Source organism: Alosa sapidissima, chromosome 11 (genome assembly GCF_018492685.1).
Source record: "Alosa sapidissima isolate fAloSap1 chromosome 11, fAloSap1.pri, whole genome shotgun sequence".
Taxonomy (NCBI): Eukaryota; Metazoa; Chordata; class Actinopteri; order Clupeiformes; family Clupeidae; genus Alosa; species Alosa sapidissima.
The window spans coordinates 35,720,486-35,739,940 of NC_055967.1; the positions used below are offsets into that span (position 1 = coordinate 35,720,486).

A 19,455-nucleotide genomic window follows, 5' to 3' on the forward strand; every position below is an offset into this window, starting at 1 on the left:
CATCTCACAGTCTTGGCTTATTTGTCATGAAGTGAATTAAACAATTTTTGTTAAAAATTCATCCTCATCTCCCTCCTTTTGTTGTGGCCTTAACACAAGGTCAAAACAGTATCCTCAAATGGCAGTTTTGTTTCAAATAATTTCCTCAAATTAGTATGATCTGTTACATTTAATATACAGGTCCAATTGAGTTCACCCGTTAGCCTATTCATGATTCTGGCCAGTAATGCCCAAGCACATAACGCTCAATATTTCTGTATGGCTTTATAAAAGTTAATCTTAGTAATACATTGGCCTAACACACTGTGTACAAATTGCTGATGCCATAGCATCACAACTATGAACAAACTGTTACTGTGCTGACTCATGAACTGCAAGTGCAATGCAGAGAACGGGATTACTTACAGTAATTCTTCATGCAAACTGGTCTGTGACCTACAAACAATTCCATTTTCACATTTTTAGTTAACCATCTGGCCTCTCTGGCTGCCAGTGGCTAACTGTGTTTGCAGAGGTGAAACTAAGCTATAGGACCTGGCAGGTTTTAGTTTGTCATATGATTTTTTATTCTTTTTGTGGATTGAGTGAAACACTTTGGTCTCCTTTAACTAGGACAAAGGAACCCAACAGGGAGTCAGTCAAGCAGTTTGCAGTAAATGTTGGTGGTTGGACTTCAACACAAACATCCATTATTGAAATAAGCCACAAATGGCACATGCTACACTCCATGCATGCCTCTGCAATAGATTGTTTCTAAAATGAAGAGTCAACACGTCAAATCTACTATGAAGCCAAATAAACTGTTTTTTTCATGTGTCTTTTGTTGATGAACCCCCTAAGAGTGATACTAAAGTTGCCAAAAATTCAAGTTGATTATAGACTGAAGCTATGCTCCATCACACACATTCCTAGTTATTCTTGCCCCACTGAGGAATCAAAAATGTAAAACACTGATATGCAGAACTCCAATTTATGAATCATTGCCAAAGTCTAATCAAAGAGACTTTTTCTTTTCTAAGATTATCATCAGTTTATACTTAAATGCTAATGTTTGCCAAATTGCCTCAGTATTCTGATTTCCCTGTAAGTAAACTGATCAAGCCAAAGCGATAACACATGGACCCAGAGCCTTACCTTCCTACTAGGAAATAAAAAGTATATTTAATTGAACATAATAAGGGCATGAAATACCCAAGTGTCATGACATCTGATTGGAAAAGATAACTGTGCAGTCCACACAACCACAGATTTGGCCCTTCATGTAAAATTGAGGCCTAGGGCACTAATTGAAAGGGGCTAACCTTATGGAAATCACTGCCACAGTCTGAGGCATTCCATTTGTTAATTTTGACTGACAAAGTTGATTTGTCAGCCTGAAGTAAATGCTCACATATGATGCCCCCCCCCCCAAAAAAAAATAAAAATAATTAAAAAATAATAAATAAATACCACAAACACACACACACACACACACACACACAGCGCCTGGAAATCTTAGGAAAACGTGTTTCAATGAAAATGGAAGTTGTGACAGATATAATTTCCTCAGTAGTTTAACAATCAGATTTTTAACAAAAAGCAAACCTCATGCAAAACAGGACAAAGACTGAAATACTCATGGACACAAATGACACATAATATGTATATGTACACAAAAAACTGTCAAAAAAATAATACAAAATGGTATGATTGAAAAATATCTGAATGACTGAAATTCTTGTGATGCCAGTGATGTTCAGAAGGGGTAGGTTGTAGTCTAAAGGAGAGGTGCTTATGGTTAAGAATTGAGAATTGATGTTAAAGGAATACGCCACCCCTAGGTGAAATTGAGTCACTCCCCGCAGTCCCTAGAGTTGGATGAGTGAGCCAAAGCGTTTTATAGCCGACCCAGCCAATGTCCTAATCTAGAACGGCCCGGTTAGCTTTAGCTTAGTCGTTGTAATCCCGCGATTCCAGCTAGCATGTCGTTGCAAAAGTGAATCAAATAACTCAAGATTTTTTATAATTATTTCTCGTAACCTGTACATTCACATCGAGTACAAATATCAATGCAAATTAACATGAAGGGATTTACTAGACCAATTTAGATTTGGAACTATTTTCGGGAAGAGCACCGGCAAAGCACCGCTGCCAGGCGCAAAAACATCACGCAGCATCTGAAAACCCTCAACTTCCGGCAATACACCAGCGTGACTACCAAGTTCTCTGCTACTAGGCTGACACTGACAGGTGGGCTTTCTCTAAGAGTTCTAATGGCGATGAATATGGAAGATTACACGATAGACGAAGATGATGACTTCGACTACCAAGATCCAAGACCCTACCTTTTCGAACCTGAGTTCACTGAAGAGGAGTTGCGAGCTTTGGATCTGGGAAGAGAGGACGTTGCGACTAGTTAAGGCGAGTCGGATGAGAGAACGAGAGCAAACACGAACTGGTGGTGTGAGTGTGGAGTGTGCCAACCCATGCCGACTGAAATGGAGTGTTTGTGCTGTGCAGAGTGGGATAAAATACTGCCATCGATGGTGGGCTGCGTGATGTCTTTGCGCCTGGCAGCGGTGCTTTGCCGGTGCTATGCCCGAAAATAGTTCCAAATCTAAATTGGTCTAGTAAATCCCTTCGTGTTAATTTGCATTGATATTTGTACTCAATGTGAATGTACAGGTTACTAGAAATAATTATAAAAAATCTTGAGTTATTTGATTCACTTTTGCAACGACATGCTATCTGGAATCGCCGGATTACAGCGACTACGCTAAGCTAAAGCTAACCGGGCCGTTTCTAGATTAGGACAATGGCTGGGTCGGCTATAAAACGCTTTGGCTCACTCATCTAACTCTAGGGACTGCGGGGAGTGACCCAATTTCACCTAGGGGTGGCGTATTCCTTTAAGTGCTATATTTAGGCCTTTTTGTTACAATTGTGAAGAGACATAAGCTTCCTGTTGCAATAAAGCTGCAATACCGCTTGACTTACTCTTCTGTCTCATTATTTAACCCATCTACTTACAGCTATATTATCAATACATTTCTTTATTATGCATTTATATTCATGTGACGGGTGGGAAAGGGATAAGCTGTTGATGCACCTGGCGTCATTGCGATCAGTTTAGGGAGTCACGTGACGTTTCAGCTCAGGTGACCAGATGTAATGCAGGTAGAATAGTAGGCCTACCTAGCAGTCACTCTTTCTTTTCAAACCAGATGGTGCGTCTAATGCAGTGGTGAGAGCACTGTTTGTCGCGTTGGAACTTTGCCGGCGGTGATCCAACACGAAGCGGGTAAGGAAAGCGTTTTTGGTTTAATTGTTTGAGGCAGATGTCAACTATTACAGGCCATAAGCTTACAAACTTTTTGATGTGTTTTGATAGATAGTGTTTCAGTCGTCCGGTGCCTGGTCATCATCGGCTGTGGTACATGTAGGGGGCGTCGACATTCAGGTATTAAATGATTTTATTTTCCGTCCATTTAGCGCAGCTTTGCTATAACTAATGTGTATTTATATTGTAGCTTCCTCATTTGTGTTGTGTCCAGACAGGGTGGCTGGCTAGCTGCACGAATGTTTGTTGAATATTCTATTATCTTAAATGTTATGTATATTAAAGTGTAACCCGTTAATCTTAAGAGGAGAAAAGTACATGCTGTTGTGTGTTGAATATGCACTCATTGTCTTTAGTGTCATGTGGAAATGTTGGTTGAATGTGCATGGATTAATGTAATCTTTTGTTATTTTCAGGAGCAAGTTGTAGCCACTGTTTTCCCCTTATGTAAAACATGACATGTCAGTGGGTTAAAGTTATGCTGTAGGTAGATGTAGCTTTTATACGTGTGTAAAACCACCTCCAAGTTTGTGTTTATTTATTCTTTTGCTGTGTAGGGCGAGGCCTGCTCTTTTCCTTTTATTCCTTTGTCAGCTGGGGCGGGGAGAACACAGAGGGTAGCATACTCTGCTCTGCCTCCAGCCTAGTCAGTGTTGCTGCAGTGAGGCCTGTACTTAGTCTGTGTGTGTAGTGACATTATTTGTTGTGTTGCAGTTTGTAGTGGATTGTTGCCTGTGCGGGGTATATTTGAACTAATTGTAGCACTCCTAGTAGTATATAGCTACCTGTGTGTAGTGATGCTAATTATATTCTTAGGGATAGTATGTAGCTAACTGCTGTGTGAATGTGGCTAGGCCAGTTACATCCTTGCTAGGGTAGGCTATGAAATTGTCCTCTGGATGATTCCATCCTCAGCTGGCACCTCTTTATCCCTCGCCCTTATTGAAGTGATTGTGCCCTCTTTTGGGGTGATTATATTTATTCTGTTTCTTTTCTTATTTGGTAGCAAGCATAGTAGCCTATCTGCAGTGTGTGCACATTGACATAACGCTATGTATATTGTATGTGGAAATATTTAAGAACACTGGTTATGTAACAACTCCTCCTCTACTTCAACTAAAGTATTTATAAATATCTATATATTTCTGCTACAAACAAATCAGACATTAAAGTGCAGTATTTTTGTACACTGGCTACTCCCTCATTCATTCAATTGAATCCCGATAGTGGGGAACACTGGGTTTCTATATTGATCTATTAACTTTGACCCCTAGTGGTGGTGCTAGTGTGGTTAGGTTACATTTGGCGCTGCGAGCAGGGTTTAGGAGTAGTCTGTAGATCTCTTCAGTTGCTTGCTTTATTTTCTTTTGTTTTGCTGTTTCATTTTATTTTTGGAGGTGGTTGTTTAAAAGGCATTTGATAGGTGGGAAAACAGTGGTTACTCCGAGGAAGGTCCATCACTCGTCGTACTCAAGTTGGGCTGCATCATCATCAACATGTCTCTGGAGAGCCTGGAGGATCAGGTTAGGAGTTTGACTGAGATGGTTAACCAACTTAAAGCTGACAATCAGCGACTCCGGGGGCAGGCAGGTCCCTCTAACCCATTAGACTCAGACTCTGACCCTCTCGACAATCCTATCACCCAGACCCCTGTTGAGCGTCTTGTATGTGTACCACGAGAAAGAAAATGTCCCCGGTTCTCTGGTAAAATGTCTGTAGACAATATGTCTGTAGAAGACTGGATTGAGGAGGCAAGCAGATCTTTAGCAACCCGTCGTATGCCTAAACTTGAGCAAGCTTTGTTTCTGTACGATTTGTTGGATGGGGAGGCTAAGCGGGAGATAAAGTTTAGTCCAGCAACTGATCGAAATGACCCACAGAAAATTTTTGAGATTCTGAAGGGTAACTTTCGCTGCTCTAAATCTCTTAACGCATTGTACCGTCAGTTTTATCACCGCCGGCAGTTCGAAAGTGAATCTGTGAGAGAGTATTCACATGTTTTAATGGAGTTGATGGAACAGATTAAAGAGAAAGACACCGATTTAGAGCATTCTGATCGCCTCCTTCGTGACCAGTTTGTTGAGGGCCTTCGTAATGAGAAACTGCAAGGTGACCTGCTAGATCAAATTGCAGCCAACCAGCGCCTAATCTTTAGGGATATACGCAGTGAAGCCCTTGACTGGCTTAATAGGCGTGCACAAACTACACCCCGGCCTCGGGCCTACTCCTGTAATTCTTATGAGGCAGATACTAATGCAGTGTCAGCCAGCCCCTCCTCCGAGTTAACGGAGTTGAAGGAGTGCCTCCGCAAACAGCAGGCTCAGCTAGATGCAATCCTATCTCAATTAGGACAGCCACATAGTATTCCCAGTTCCACCAACAGACCGATGGTTGCTCAGTCTAGGCCATACAAATTCCAAGCAGATGGGAAACCTATCTGCTTACGTTGTAACAAAGCTGGTCACATAGCAAGAATGTGTAGGGCCATGCTCCCAGTAGGTCAGGGGGTTGCAACACGGGGTGACTTACCTAGCGGGGGGCAGATTGGGGTAGCCACCAATAGTGTCTCGCAGCAGGAAAACTAGCGCCCTCCGGTGTTGGGAGCTCGGCACCAGGAGGGGGTTTGTTGGGCTCAGAACAGAATAGGACTCTCGCGACGAAGTCACATCTTATCGGAAGTTGTCCAGTCATCGACATCCGTCTTGGAGGCGTACTTACACGATGCCTTCTCGACACCGGTTCCATGGTGACAACAGTGACTGAAAGCTTTTTCCGGCAGCATGTGCAGTCTCAGACTAATGAAACGATGCAGCCGTGTGATTGGCTACAGCTTAAAGCAGCCAATGGACTGGCCATTCCCTACTTAGGATATATTGAGCTGGATTTAGAGGTACTGGGCAAAGTGCTCCCAAAGATCGGAGTGTTAGTTGTTACAGATGCACTGGACCCCACCACCCGACAACAGAAGACTACGGTGCCAGGTTTGTTGGGGATGAATGCCATTAGCCGTTGCTATCAAGAGCTTTTTGAGGAACATGGGCAGGATTTGTTCCACTGTCCACTAATACAGACAGCAGAGAGCGGGTGGAAACGAGCTCTATCTGAATGCCAAATTTTAGAACGCCTCTCTAGCTCTGGCTGCATTGGAAAGGCAGTAGTGCAGCCGGGGCCAGCCCTTCGCATACCAGCTGGGTGCCTTAAGTTTGTGCATGCAACTTGCTCTCTCGTCCCAGGCCCTGTTACATCATGCTTCCTAGAGCCACTGCCCTATGGAGAGGGCCGATTGCCATCAAACCTCCTTATCTCATCAGCCCTATTGCCAATCACCCAGGGCAAAGTGAATGTACCAGTGGTCAATGTGGGGACAGAAGATCAGTGGCTCCAGCCCCGCATTACACTTGGAACCCTTCATATTGTAGACCCAACCCCCTGTAATGACCAGGTAGTCAGTGCGCAATCCGCAGCAGCTAGTACCTCCGCCTCTGTAGATTTCTTGGGGTTACAATGGCCAAACCTCTCTTCCTCACAACAACAGGAAGCTAGGGAGCTCCTAGAGAAGTACAGAGGAGTCTTTAGTGAACATGATGGGGATTTGGGTTGTACAGTGTTAATCCAACATGAGATACCCTTAGTGGATACAGCCCCAGTACGCCAGCGTTACCGTCGTCTACCTCCATCACAGTTTGCACAAGTCAAAGCTCATGTTCAAGAGTTAGTAGAACAAGGGGTGGCTCGGCCTAGTAGTAGTCCATATGCTTCGCCAATCGTGGTGGTTCAGAAGAAGGATGGTGCGATCCGACTTTGTGTGGACTACAGGCAGCTTAACGCCAGAACCAGGAAGGATGCGTATCCTCTTCCAAGAATAGAGGAATCCTTGGATGCACTGACAGGAGCTACCCTGTTCTCCACGCTCGATTTAGCCTCTGGATACAATCAAGTGCCTATGGCAGAACGGGACAAGGAAAAAACGGCCTTCTGTACGCCGTTTGGCTTATTTGAGTTCAACCGCATGCCCTTTGGGCTATGTAATGCACCGAGTACATTCCAACGCCTGATGGAAAGAATTTTTGGCGATCAAAGTTTTCAATCTTTGCTATTGTACCTTGATGATATAGTCATCTTTTCATCTTCTTTCCACCAGCATGTACAACGGCTACAATTAGTCTTGAGCAGGCTTAAAGAACACAACTTAAAACTCAAATTGAGCAAATGTAATTTTTTCAAGGAGGAAGTGCAATATCTTGGCCATGTAATATCAGCTAGTGGAGTGGCAACTGATCCTGGTAAGATTCAGACTGTCCTGCAGTGGAAGCAACCGACCACCCTGACCCATCTACGATCATTTCTGGGCTTTGCCTCTTATTACCGCAGGTTTGTGGCAGGCTTTGCCAAGCATGCGGGGGTACTTGAGCTAGTTCGTCAGTGGCGCAGAATCAGAGAGCAAGAAGGCATTTTGTACCGGGAGATACAACTACCCCCAGCACGGGACTTCACGCTACAGCTACTACTGCCCAAACTGCTGCACAGGGAAGTATTGGTGAGCTTACACGACAATCATGGCCACCAGGGGGTGGAAAGAACCACTGAACTGATCCGCCAGAGGTGTTACTGGCCGAAAATGCGTCAGGCCATTGAACAGTGGTGCAAACAATGCGAGCGGTGCACCCTAGCCAAAGGGGTGGTCCCTACTGCCCGCAGTTATTCAGGTCACCTGTTGGCTGCCAAGCCCCTGGAAGTGCTCGCCATTGACTTTACATGTATGGAGAAAGCCAGTAATGGCTATGAAAACGTCCTCATTGTCACAGATGTCTTTTCTAAGTTTACCCAGGCGTATCCAACCATTAATCAGCAAGCTGAGACTGTGGCCAAGGTTCTTACGGAAAAATGGTTCTACTCCTTTGGAGTGCCAAAGAGGATCCATTCAGACCAAGGCCGGGCAGTTGAGGGAGAACTATTGAAGCGTCTGTGCAAATTGTATGGAATTGACAAAAGTCGAACCACCCCGTATCATCCGGAAGGAAACGGCCAATGTGAACGATTTAATCGTACGCTCCATGACCTTCTACGGACCCTTTCCCCTGAGAAGAAGAAAAAGTGGCCACAAGCACTTCCACACTTGCTTTTTGCTTATAATACATCTGTTCATCAATCCACCAACCATTCTCCATATGAGCTCATGTTGGACAGAAGCCCCAACTCCCGGTGGATTTCTTACTGGGGCTAATGACCGCAGAGTCCGATGACACCCCTCCAGCTGACTGGGTCACTACTCACAAAGAGTATTTGGCTGAAGTATATGCAGATGCCAGGAATCGCCTGGAGGCCGCAGCAGTCTCTAGAGAGCGTTACAGTATGTCTCCATCATTCCTTCCAGTGGGCACCAGGGTGTACCGTAGGAACCACCCAATCGGCCGCCATAAAATCCAAGATCTTTGGGATCCACGAATATACCGTGTGGTCAAATGCCGAGATGAGAAGGGCTTGGTGTACCACCTTACTCCTGAAGATGGGCTGGGCCCAGACATGAATGCCCACCGTTCAGAATTCAAAGCTCTGCCAGTCCAGGATGAACCACATGCTGACATTCCGGTTGATATCCCAGGTGACTCAACTAAGGAAAAGGGGAGACCTGAGACCATTGAGCCGGATGAGAATGAGGTATGGTTCCAAGTTCTCCCTCACCAGCCATTCAGAAGGCCCATCGGTGAAATGAGACAAGAGGATTCTGCCATCCAACAATTATCCAGCCCTAGCCCGTCAGAAGAGGACACACAAGGCCAGGATACACAAGGTGATCAGGCCGCCCCAATGACTACAGTCGGTGGCACAAGTCCCTCTCTGGAAGTGGAGTCAGAATCCGCTGAAGATGCGATGGCTGTGAGAGAAGACACACCCAACCGCCCACGACGAGCACGGGCAGGCCAACACTCCAACCCCTTCCGTTTGCCACAATCAGCAGTCCAACACTTGGAGGGCCAACAATATGCCATTCAGTCCGTTAATTTTAACTCCAGCTATTATTTTAGGCCATGGCATTAAAGAATAGCAGATTACAGGCACCGGGACGGTGGCCTTTCAAAGTGGGGGGAATATGTGACGGGTGGGAAAGGGATAAGCTGTTGATGCACCTGGCGTCATTGCGATCAGTTTAGGGAGTCACGTGACGTTTCAGCTCAGGTGACCAGATGTAATGCAGGTAGAATAGTAGGCCTACCTAGCAGTCACTCTTTCTTTTCAAACCAGATGGTGCGTCTAATGCAGTGGTGAGAGCACTGTTTGTCGCGTTGGAACTTTGCCGGCGGTGATCCAACACGAAGCGGGTAAGGAAAGCGTTTTTGGTTTAATTGTTTGAGGCAGATGTCAACTATTACAGGCCATAAGCTTACAAACTTTTTGATGTGTTTTGATAGATAGTGTTTCAGTCGTCCGGTGCCTGGTCATCATCGGCTGTGGTACATGTAGGGGGCGTCGACATTCAGGTATTAAATGATTTTATTTTCCGTCCATTTAGCGCAGCTTTGCTATAACTAATGTGTATTTATATTGTAGCTTCCTCATTTGTGTTGTGTCCAGACAGGGTGGCTGGCTAGCTGCACGAATGTTTGTTGAATATTCTATTATCTTAAATGTTATGTATATTAAAGTGTAACCCGTTAATCTTAAGAGGAGAAAAGTACATGCTGTTGTGTGTTGAATATGCACTCATTGTCTTTAGTGTCATGTGGAAATGTTGGTTGAATGTGCATGGATTAATGTAATCTTTTGTTATTTTCAGGAGCAAGTTGTAGCCACTGTTTTCCCCTTATGTAAAACATGACATGTCAGTGGGTTAAAGTTATGCTGTAGGTAGATGTAGCTTTTATACGTGTGTAAAACCACCTCCAAGTTTGTGTTTATTTATTCTTTTGCTGTGTAGGGCGAGGCCTGCTCTTTTCCTTTTATTCCTTTGTCAGCTGGGGCGGGGAGAACACAGAGGGTAGCATACTCTGCTCTGCCTCCAGCCTAGTCAGTGTTGCTGCAGTGAGGCCTGTACTTAGTCTGTGTGTGTAGTGACATTATTTGTTGTGTTGCAGTTTGTAGTGGATTGTTGCCTGTGCGGGGTATATTTGAACTAATTGTAGCACTCCTAGTAGTATATAGCTACCTGTGTGTAGTGATGCTAATTATATTCTTAGGGATAGTATGTAGCTAACTGCTGTGTGAATGTGGCTAGGCCAGTTACATCCTTGCTAGGGTAGGCTATGAAATTGTCCTCTGGATGATTCCATCCTCAGCTGGCACCTCTTTATCCCTCGCCCTTATTGAAGTGATTGTGCCCTCTTTTGGGGTGATTATATTTATTCTGTTTCTTTTCTTATTTGGTAGCAAGCATAGTAGCCTATCTGCAGTGTGTGCACATTGACATAACGCTATGTATATTGTATGTGGAAATATTTAAGAACACTGGTTATGTAACAACTCCTCCTCTACTTCAACTAAAGTATTTATAAATATCTATATATTTCTGCTACAAACAAATCAGACATTAAAGTGCAGTATTTTTGTACACTGGCTACTCCCTCATTCATTCAATTGAATCCCGATAGTGGGGAACACTGGGTTTCTATATTGATCTATTAACTTTGACCCCTAGTGGTGGTGCTAGTGTGGTTAGGTTACATTCACTAATGTATTAAAATATGTAAATTATCCCATTAACTATGCGTGATATAAAAATGTCCCACGCAGAAATGGGTTCTACGCGAAAAAGTACTGTAGGATCAAAAATGCCTCTGCACACAATTTGATATACCTAACCAGAGCAACAAAATAGCCTACTGTAAATCCTGTAGAGAACAGTCTGAACATCAGCCTTAATCAATGTTTTCTGTTTGTTTTTTTTTAAGTTATTGCGCTGGCCATATCTTACAACAGACACTCAGGTCACATGAAAGAATAGGCACTGTTGCTCATCTGTCATTTTATAAAGCCCGTCCGGACAATTTGATTGGTCTGCACAATTCACAGAAAAATTACAAAAAATCCTGAAAAATGGACTGTCTTGTTTTTTTTTTTGGGGGGGGGGGGGGGGGGGGGCTTAATGAACAGCAATAGATTGCTAACATTATGCCTACATTTGTATTTTACAACTGTCCCCATGGTTTCGTCAAGTCCTGTCACGTTTACATAAAACACCACATAAAAAGTGTCCAATACACCTTTCAGAGGAAATGAAATCATTTGACAAAGGTGACACATTGATTCTGATTGAGTCATAGACTTGTATCAAGTGATGGTAAAACCTGCATTTTTATCTTAGCAGGACGTGATTAAGAGTCAGGCCCTGTCAGATTAAAACATCCCAGAAAAAATGTGTCTTTGTAAAACAAAAATGTCACTTTTGATTCTAGCATGTTTACAGGCAGCACAATTGCAGTTCAGATGGTGACTGTTAGAACCTGTCACATCAGGCCATGTCACAGTCATATCACTGCCCTATGTGATAGAGCCGGTCAAATAAATGTTATTTCCACTTTTTATTACCTTTATAGCATACAAAATGCATTTAGGTAATATATGACATATTTCATAATAAACAAATATAAAACAGGTTTCCCTTTACATAAAAAATACTGATTCATTTATTTCATTAGTTATGTAGATTAAGGTGGGGGTACCATTATGTGTGAAAGCATATTTTTTGCAACAATGTACCATCCACTACATTTGCCTGTAAAATTGCTTATATTTCTTATGGGGACTACAAAACTAGCCTATATGATTCAATTTTCAGATTGAAGAATAAGAATGATTTCCACCCCAAGACTTTTAGAAGTAAAAAAGTTTCCCATGTCCCAGTCTGTGAGGAGCAATTCAGTAAATTTGATTTTGAAAAGTGATTAGAATCATGGAATGTATCTCTGTAAAGTTAAAGTCTAAATACCGACCTGTTCAACTGAAAATGGAAATAATTCTAATTCTACCATAAGATCGGCTATGTTTAATCTGACAGCGAACCATGAAGCACAGTTATTCAGTTTATCAGAGTTGCATTGACTAACGCCAACAGACTATTTGGAACTTTTGTTCCACTGACTTCAACACTGTTTCCAAACGGCACAATAAAAAGACAGACCCACACCTTGTGCAGAGAAGGCCGAAGGTCAGAGCCTATTCGAACATCTCTGGTACATGGTAAGACACTTCCCATACCATTAATTCTTCTGTTACTGTTCCATAACCTCTGAACGGCCCAAACCTGCGCTCTCCGACAAGTATGATGGTAACCCCTCCAAATGCAAGGGCTTTTTGTTACAATGCTCTCTTTACTTTGCTCACTACGCAGATGCAGACACCTCAGATTCCTCCATGATTTCCACATTAATCACCCTACTGACTGGACGTGCACTTGAGTGGGCTACTGCTGTTTGGGAGCAGGGCGATGCAGAATTTCGTTCCTACAATGACTTTGTGGCACTGCTTCAATCAGTTTTTGATCACCCAACCGAAGGCAAAGAGGCTGGTGAGCGTCTGTTGCAGCTGCGACAGGGTGCACGAACAGCAGCAGACTATGCACTCCGAACAATTGCAGCCTCAAGTGGCTGGAATGAATTGGCTCTGTGTACACTTTTCCGAAGAGGTCTGCGAGCAGATATTCAGACAGAACTGGCCTGCAGAGATGATCGCATGGCATGCTCTTATTGGGTTAGCAATTCGGCTGGATAAGCTACTACGAGAACGCTGCTGGGATCCACGACTCCTCCCCACCACAACATCAATGCCCCGCCCATGGAGGTGGATTACGCCCGTCTACCCTCTGCAGAGCGGCGAAGACGCATTCCATTGAGCCTGTGTCGGTACTGTGGTGCGGCTGACCATCAACTACAGGACTGCAAGTTGAAACCATCTCAAGCCAGGTTTAATCCCAGAGGTGATGCAGACAGAACAACTTCTGTTCCTGGGGTGAGTAAACCTTCAAATCCCTTGTCAGTCATTTCTGATTCCTGCAATCAGACACTGTTCTCCACTTCAGTACTCATTGATTCTGGAGCTGCTGGGAACTTCATAGATTAGGCTTTAGCAAAAGAATTACAGATTCCAGTCAGACTTCTCCAGTACCAGTGAAGGCCCTGGATGGAAGACCCATAGGAACAGGATTAGTCACACATTTTACTGACCCCCTCTCCCTAACTGTTGACCAGATCCATCAGGAGAGTCTTAGCTTCTTAGTCATTCAAGCCCCAGTCCATAGAATAATTCTTGGCTTTCCGTGGCTCCAACTCACAACCCTTCCATCTCCTGATCAGACCTGAGTGTCACTTGGTCAACCTTCTGCCAGAGGAATTGTCAGCCTGCCATGCTGTTCGACCCTAGTGGAGAGTCCCCCAGTTTCACATCAACCCATGATACCTGAACCCTACCTCGACCTGAAGGAGGTTTTTTCCAAGGCTAGGGCTACCCACCTGCCTCCTCATGGCCCATGGGATTGTGCCGTAGACCTCCTACCCACCTGCCTCCTCATCGCCCATGGGATTGTGCCATAGACCTCCTCCATGGGATTGTGCCGTAGACCTCCTCCATGGGATTGTGCCGTAGACCTCCTACCTGGTGCCTCCCCTCCACGTGGCAAGATCTACCCACTGCGCCATGGACGAGTATATCCAAGAGGCACTGAGTCACGCGCCATGGACGAGTATATCCAAGAGGCACTGAGTCACGCGCCATGGACGAGTATATCCAAGAGGCACTGAGTCACGCGCCATGGACGAGTATATCCAAGAGGCACTGAGTCACGCGCCATGCGCCATGGACGAGTATATCCAAGAGGCACTGAGTCACGCGCCATGGACGAGTATATCCAAGAGGCACTGAGTCACGCGCCATGCGCCATGGACGAGTATATCCAAGAGGCACTGAGACACGCGCCATGGACGAGTATATCCAAGAGGCACTGAGTCACGCGCCATGGACGAGTATATCCAAGAGGCACTGAGACACGCGCCATGGACGAGTATATCCAAGAGGTACTGAGACACGCGCCATGGACGAGTATATCCAAGAGGCACTGAGTCACGCGCCATGGACGAGTATATCCAAGAGGCACTGAGTCACGCGCCATGGACGAGTATATCCAAGAGGCACTGAGTCACGGGTTTATTCGGCCTTCCACCTCTCCTGCCTAATCAGGATTCTTCTTTGTGCAGAAGAAAGACGGAGGCTTGCTGCCATGCATCGACTACCGGGGTCTTAATGCTGTGACGGTCAAATACAGATATCCTCTCCCTCTGGTGCCATCTGCCATTGAACAACTCCGGGGTTCAAGCTCGACCTCCGCAGTGCCTACAACCTCATCCACATTCGCGAAGGACACGAGTGGAAGACTGCTTTCAGGACCACCAATGGCCACTATGAGTATCTGGTAATGCCCTATGGATTGTCTAACTCGCCTTTTGTCTTTCAGGCATTCATTAATGAAATTTTTCGTGACGTGCTGGGAGGACAGGTGGTGGTGTACATTAATGACATACTCCTTCATTCTGCCACGTTGGACGAACACATCCCTCTTGTCCAGAAAGTGCTCCAGCGACTCCTTGACAATCACCTCTTTGTGAAACTGGAGAAGTGCTTGTTTCATCAATCCAGTATCTCTTTCCTGGGATATAAGATCAGTGCCGAGGGTGTAAAAATTAATGAGCAGAAGGTAGAGGCTGTCAAGACCTGGTCGGAACCCAAGACCATCAAAGAGCTGACGAGGTTTCTAGGCTTCGCCAACTTTTATCGCCGCTTCATCCAGGGTTTTAGCACTGTGGCAGCTCCTCTCACTACACTCCTGAAAGGGGACCAACGCAAATTGGCCTGGGGAGAAGCTGCTGCTACTGCTTTCCACAACCCTAAGGAGCGCTTCACTTCGGCCCCCCTGCTCAAACATCTGGATCCCTCCTAGTGCTTCACTTCGGCCCCTCTGCTCAAACATCCGGATCCCTCCTAGCGCTTCACTTCGGCCCCCCTGCTCAAACATCCGGGTCCCTCCTAGCGCTTCACTTCGGCCCCCCTGCTCAAACATCCAGATCCCTCCAGACCGTTTGTGGTTGAAGTCGATGCTTCCGAAACCGGCGTAGGAGCCGTCCTATCACAGAGACAAGGTACTCAAGGTATTTTTTTATCATTCCACATTTATGGATGTATTTCTTCAATAGTATGTGTGTGTGTGTGTGTGCATGCGTGCATGTTTTGTAATAATTTCAATTTGTCTGTTTTACAATTATTCTGTTGATCAGCATGTGTGTGTGACGTATTTCTTGATGTATTTTCTTGATTTCGGATTCAGTGATTATTACTAACAACTTGGCATGTGGGAGTGAATGGGTGCGTATGCATGTAGAAGAGCAGGGAAGTGAAAATACTCACGTGACAACACCAGCACCTCCAGTTCCACTATCCTCGTGTGAGCTGCATCCAATGCACCTACCTGATGCAAACAAATAGACAAGTAGAGAAATAATGAAACAGATCACAACACCTCTTTAAACTCAGTCCATATCAAGAATAGCTTATTTTCCTGATGCTGACATCCTGGTAAACTGTAAACAACAATGCTAATTAATTAATTACGATACACTACAATTACTGTAGTGTGCAATGATGACATACTGTAGTAAGTTATGAGTGCTGTGACACAAAATGACATCACAATAATCTGTGTTTCAGTAAAAGGTGTATGAAATATATAAGCATGAAATAATCTTGTTTAGTTTAAAACAGACACAGACACACTAACACAATTTGCTGTCTAAACCTAGCTAACATTACTATCTATATCTTTGCTTTGTTACCTAGGGCTATTGGCTCTGTGCACTAGGTAGAGACAAACTCCACTTAGTGCGCGTAGGCGGGTGCAGAGGTGGAAAGTAACGAAATACATTTACTCACGTCACTGTATTGAGTAGTTTTTCTGTGTATTTTGTATTTTTTAAGTAGTTTGGTAAAATTGGTATTTTAAATTTTACTTGATTACATTTTGAGTGAAATATTGTACTTCGCTACATCAAAAATCCCATCCGTTACTTGAGTAAAACAAAAAGTTAAGACTAACGAAAACAGAAAGGGAGAGAAAAAGAATCGCGCCCTAAACCACTAGCCTAGTGATAATGATCAGCATGTAGCCTACAACAGAACATGAATCAAGCTGGCGCCATGCAGTCTTTCTGAAAGTGATGGAGGTGGAGCTGGATCACGAGATGCATCAGATTAGCCTAACCTATGAAAGTGTATTTTCCGCTATTCCAATGGGTTGTCTCAGTTCGTTTTAGCACCAATGATTGCGGAGATATTCAAGCAAACACCATGGGATTTCGTGTTTTGACGTTTGTGCTCACCTTTCTTTGGAAAGAAGTTTATTAGCAGTTGTTTCCCCTCATGTTGATGTCTCTCTTTTTCCTGTTTTGGCCTTTGTTTTTAGTAACCTTACTTGGCTTTCTTGGAGAAAGACATTGCACCAGCAGCACAACAATTAGCGGTCCACTAGCGATGCTCAACTAAATAAACAAAAGATAGACTACCTTATGAATCGTGCAGGTGGACTAAACCATTTAGCTCTTTAGCAAGGGAGAGTGAGAGTGACCTTAGACCAGTGTTTCTCAAACTTTTTTTCTGGGGACCTACTTTTTAAAAATGACAGACTATCGTGACCCAACTCGTGACTGTGAACTAGACAGTTTTCACTATGTTTTGTATACAAAATCCAGTTAGTCAAACTTTACATTTCGTCTGACATTCATTTTGACATTTAATTTGTAAGTTAAAATATTCAGGTAAAATAAATATATGGTGGAAATAAGTATTGAACGCTTAATTGTTTTTCAGTAATTAGCCTAAACTTTCAGTGAGTATATTTGAAATTTTCACCACACATTATATTAACACACATATAAAAAATCCAAACATAAGAGTTATGTGTAATAAAGTGGAATGACACAGGAAAAAAAGTATTGAACTGAAATTTCTTCAATACTTTGTGCCCCCTGTATTCCACTTTTCAAGGGCCCTCTCCTCCATTGGGGCCCTATACTTCCCACTTTCCCCCACCAGTTCGACACCCTTTAACCTGCTGAACCTTCTGCTCGTTTCCAAATATAAAAAAAACTTTCTGCAACTCAACATTGGCCTGCCTGCCTCAGCTGCCTGTGAGGGGCTTTTCAGTTGTGCTGGATTACTGTTCACTGCAAAGTGACCCAAGGATGAGTGCAGCTAACTTTGAAAATCAGCTACTGCTCAAACTTAAAGGAGAACTCCGGTGATTTTTCACATAGATCTCCATTTCCCAACGTCCTTATCAGGCAAGTACCTCCACTCGGCGGCCATATTGCAACACTTTTTGGGCACTTATCGTGCATCTATTTCGGCAGAAATGCGTGTGCGTAAGGCTTCACGACACCAATCTTGCTCCAGCAGCGAGATCGCAACAGATGATTGGCACGATGTCTTCACAGCACACCACTTGATTGGCTCAATGTATTTTACAACACACCACATGATTGGCTCAATGTACTTACATGTCGACGTTTTGCCGTAGAAGGGTTGTGATATGTGTAGACAACTGCGTTACAAACTAACCCCATGCATTACTATGGAGGATTTTTTGAGTGCTGTATCTCCTCATTAGAAAGTCTCTGGTAAAACTAGTTGTTCTGGTACCCCCCCCCCCCAAAAAAAAAGTAACTAAGTAACTTTTACTTAAAGTACATTTTAAATGAACTACTTTTTACTTTTACTTGAGTACATTTTCAGATCGGTATTGTAGCGATCTCACCCTCAGACAAGATTCACCTTTGGCCAGGACGGCCATTTATTGGAACAGGAAGACTCGGACACAATCAGACAACTACATAGGGCAACACAGGGGTAGTCTCAGCCGCACATGTAACACACAATAAGGGTTCACCACACACATCAACACGTGGATAAACACATGAGGTACAACCAAAGAGACTAACACGCTAACAAATACACAACATGCTAAACGTAACTACAACTATTATAACCGACATTACACATTCTAGCATTCACTCGCACTGCATTCTGGGAGACACTCATTCAACGTTAAACATGTACATCCACCGACGCTACAGTATTTTAACTTGTACTTGAATAATATTTCATCAAGGTATTGGTACTTTTACTTGAGTACAATATTTTCGTACTTTTTCCACCTCTGGGCGGGTGGAAGCTAAAATCACGTAAATATCTACTTGAAGCCGAGCAGACTGGCACACAGCAGTGCTCCTTGGAGCTGCCCACGGGTTTAAGAAGCGTAAAACACTTGCATAAATTGTATTTCATACATTTTGGCACAACTGAAGCATTCATCTTTAGGTGCTTTTTTAAAGCGATTACAACGAGCGAGAAACGTGTGCCGTTCACCCACCATAACACAAACACGAAGTTCGTCTTTCATATCATGCCGTAGGCTGGTGTATTTAGGAAAAAGGTGGAAGCTAAAATTGCGTTTAAATATCGACTTGAAACCGAGCAGACTGGCACACCAGTGCTCATCAGTCACCCATGGTTTTAAGAAACTTAACACTTGCACATTGGAACGGTATTTCTTACGTTTTAGTACAATTGAAGTACTCATTATCTAGTGCACAGAGCCAGTAAAATCCTCCAAATAAACATAATGTATATGCAAATGTACATCTGGCTATTTATCTCCTTGCCAGTTCATCTACTCAGATCAAATCTTACCAGGGGATGGTCGTGCGTCGTAGTCGTGGTCCGTAGCTAAGCTAGCTAGCTAAGCCAGCTAGCAACATCAACATCTTCGATTCCACAAGGTTGTTGGACTTCATTAACATCAAACCCCAGTCTCTCAGTTGTCCTCTCAAAAACAGACTTCCTGGCTTGGGTTGTGTCAGAGACCCATGAAAAAACAAAAGGTACCACGTCTTGTTTAACTCTGGTTTGTTAAAACCACTAGGTGTTTTGTACAGGTCACTGCTACGGAAATGCATACTAGAAACGACTGTGCTATTAGAGACGTTAAACAGTGGGCCTTCCTCTCTCCTGATGGCTTAAATCCATTTTCTTCGACGGTCCACATCACGGGGAAAATTATGAAAGCTCAAATATGGTTGTTTTTGTCTGCTGTTGGTACACAG

At 43.9% G+C, this 19,455-nt stretch overlaps 1 protein-coding gene and 2 long non-coding RNA genes across 3 annotated transcripts; all 3 read left to right on the forward strand.

The window, feature by feature from the left end:
- Window positions 1-3,381: 3,381 nt before the first annotated feature.
- Window positions 3,382-4,506, forward strand: LOC121723551. Its single transcript, XR_006034977.1, has 2 exons — window positions 3,382-3,439; window positions 3,736-4,506. It is a non-coding gene; the product is annotated as an uncharacterized LOC121723551 (long non-coding RNA).
- A 1,532-nt stretch (window positions 4,507-6,038) lies between these two features.
- On the forward strand, window positions 6,039-9,358 carry LOC121724638 (uncharacterized protein K02A2.6-like). Its single transcript, XM_042111330.1, has 2 exons — window positions 6,039-8,250; window positions 8,694-9,358. The coding sequence occupies exons 1-2, from the start codon at window positions 6,063-6,065 to the stop codon at window positions 9,356-9,358; spliced, it is 2,853 nt and encodes a 950-aa protein (XP_041967264.1). The 5' UTR covers window positions 6,039-6,062.
- Window positions 9,359-9,740: 382 nt separating this feature from the next.
- On the forward strand, window positions 9,741-10,865 carry LOC121723550. Its single transcript, XR_006034976.1, has 2 exons — window positions 9,741-9,798; window positions 10,095-10,865. It is a non-coding gene; the product is annotated as an uncharacterized LOC121723550 (long non-coding RNA).
- Window positions 10,866-19,455: the final 8,590 nt, after the last annotated feature.

Bases quoted from the DNA above. Each gene is read 5' to 3' on its own strand.
- LOC121724638 (XM_042111330.1), top strand. From the start codon at position 6,063: ATGGTGACAACAGTGACTGAAAGCTTTTTCCGGCAGCATGTGCAGTCT. The intron at 8,251-8,693 runs GCCGGGCAGTTG...CATTCCTTCCAG, and splicing joins GAGGATCCATTCAGACCAAG to TGGGCACCAGGGTGTACCGT.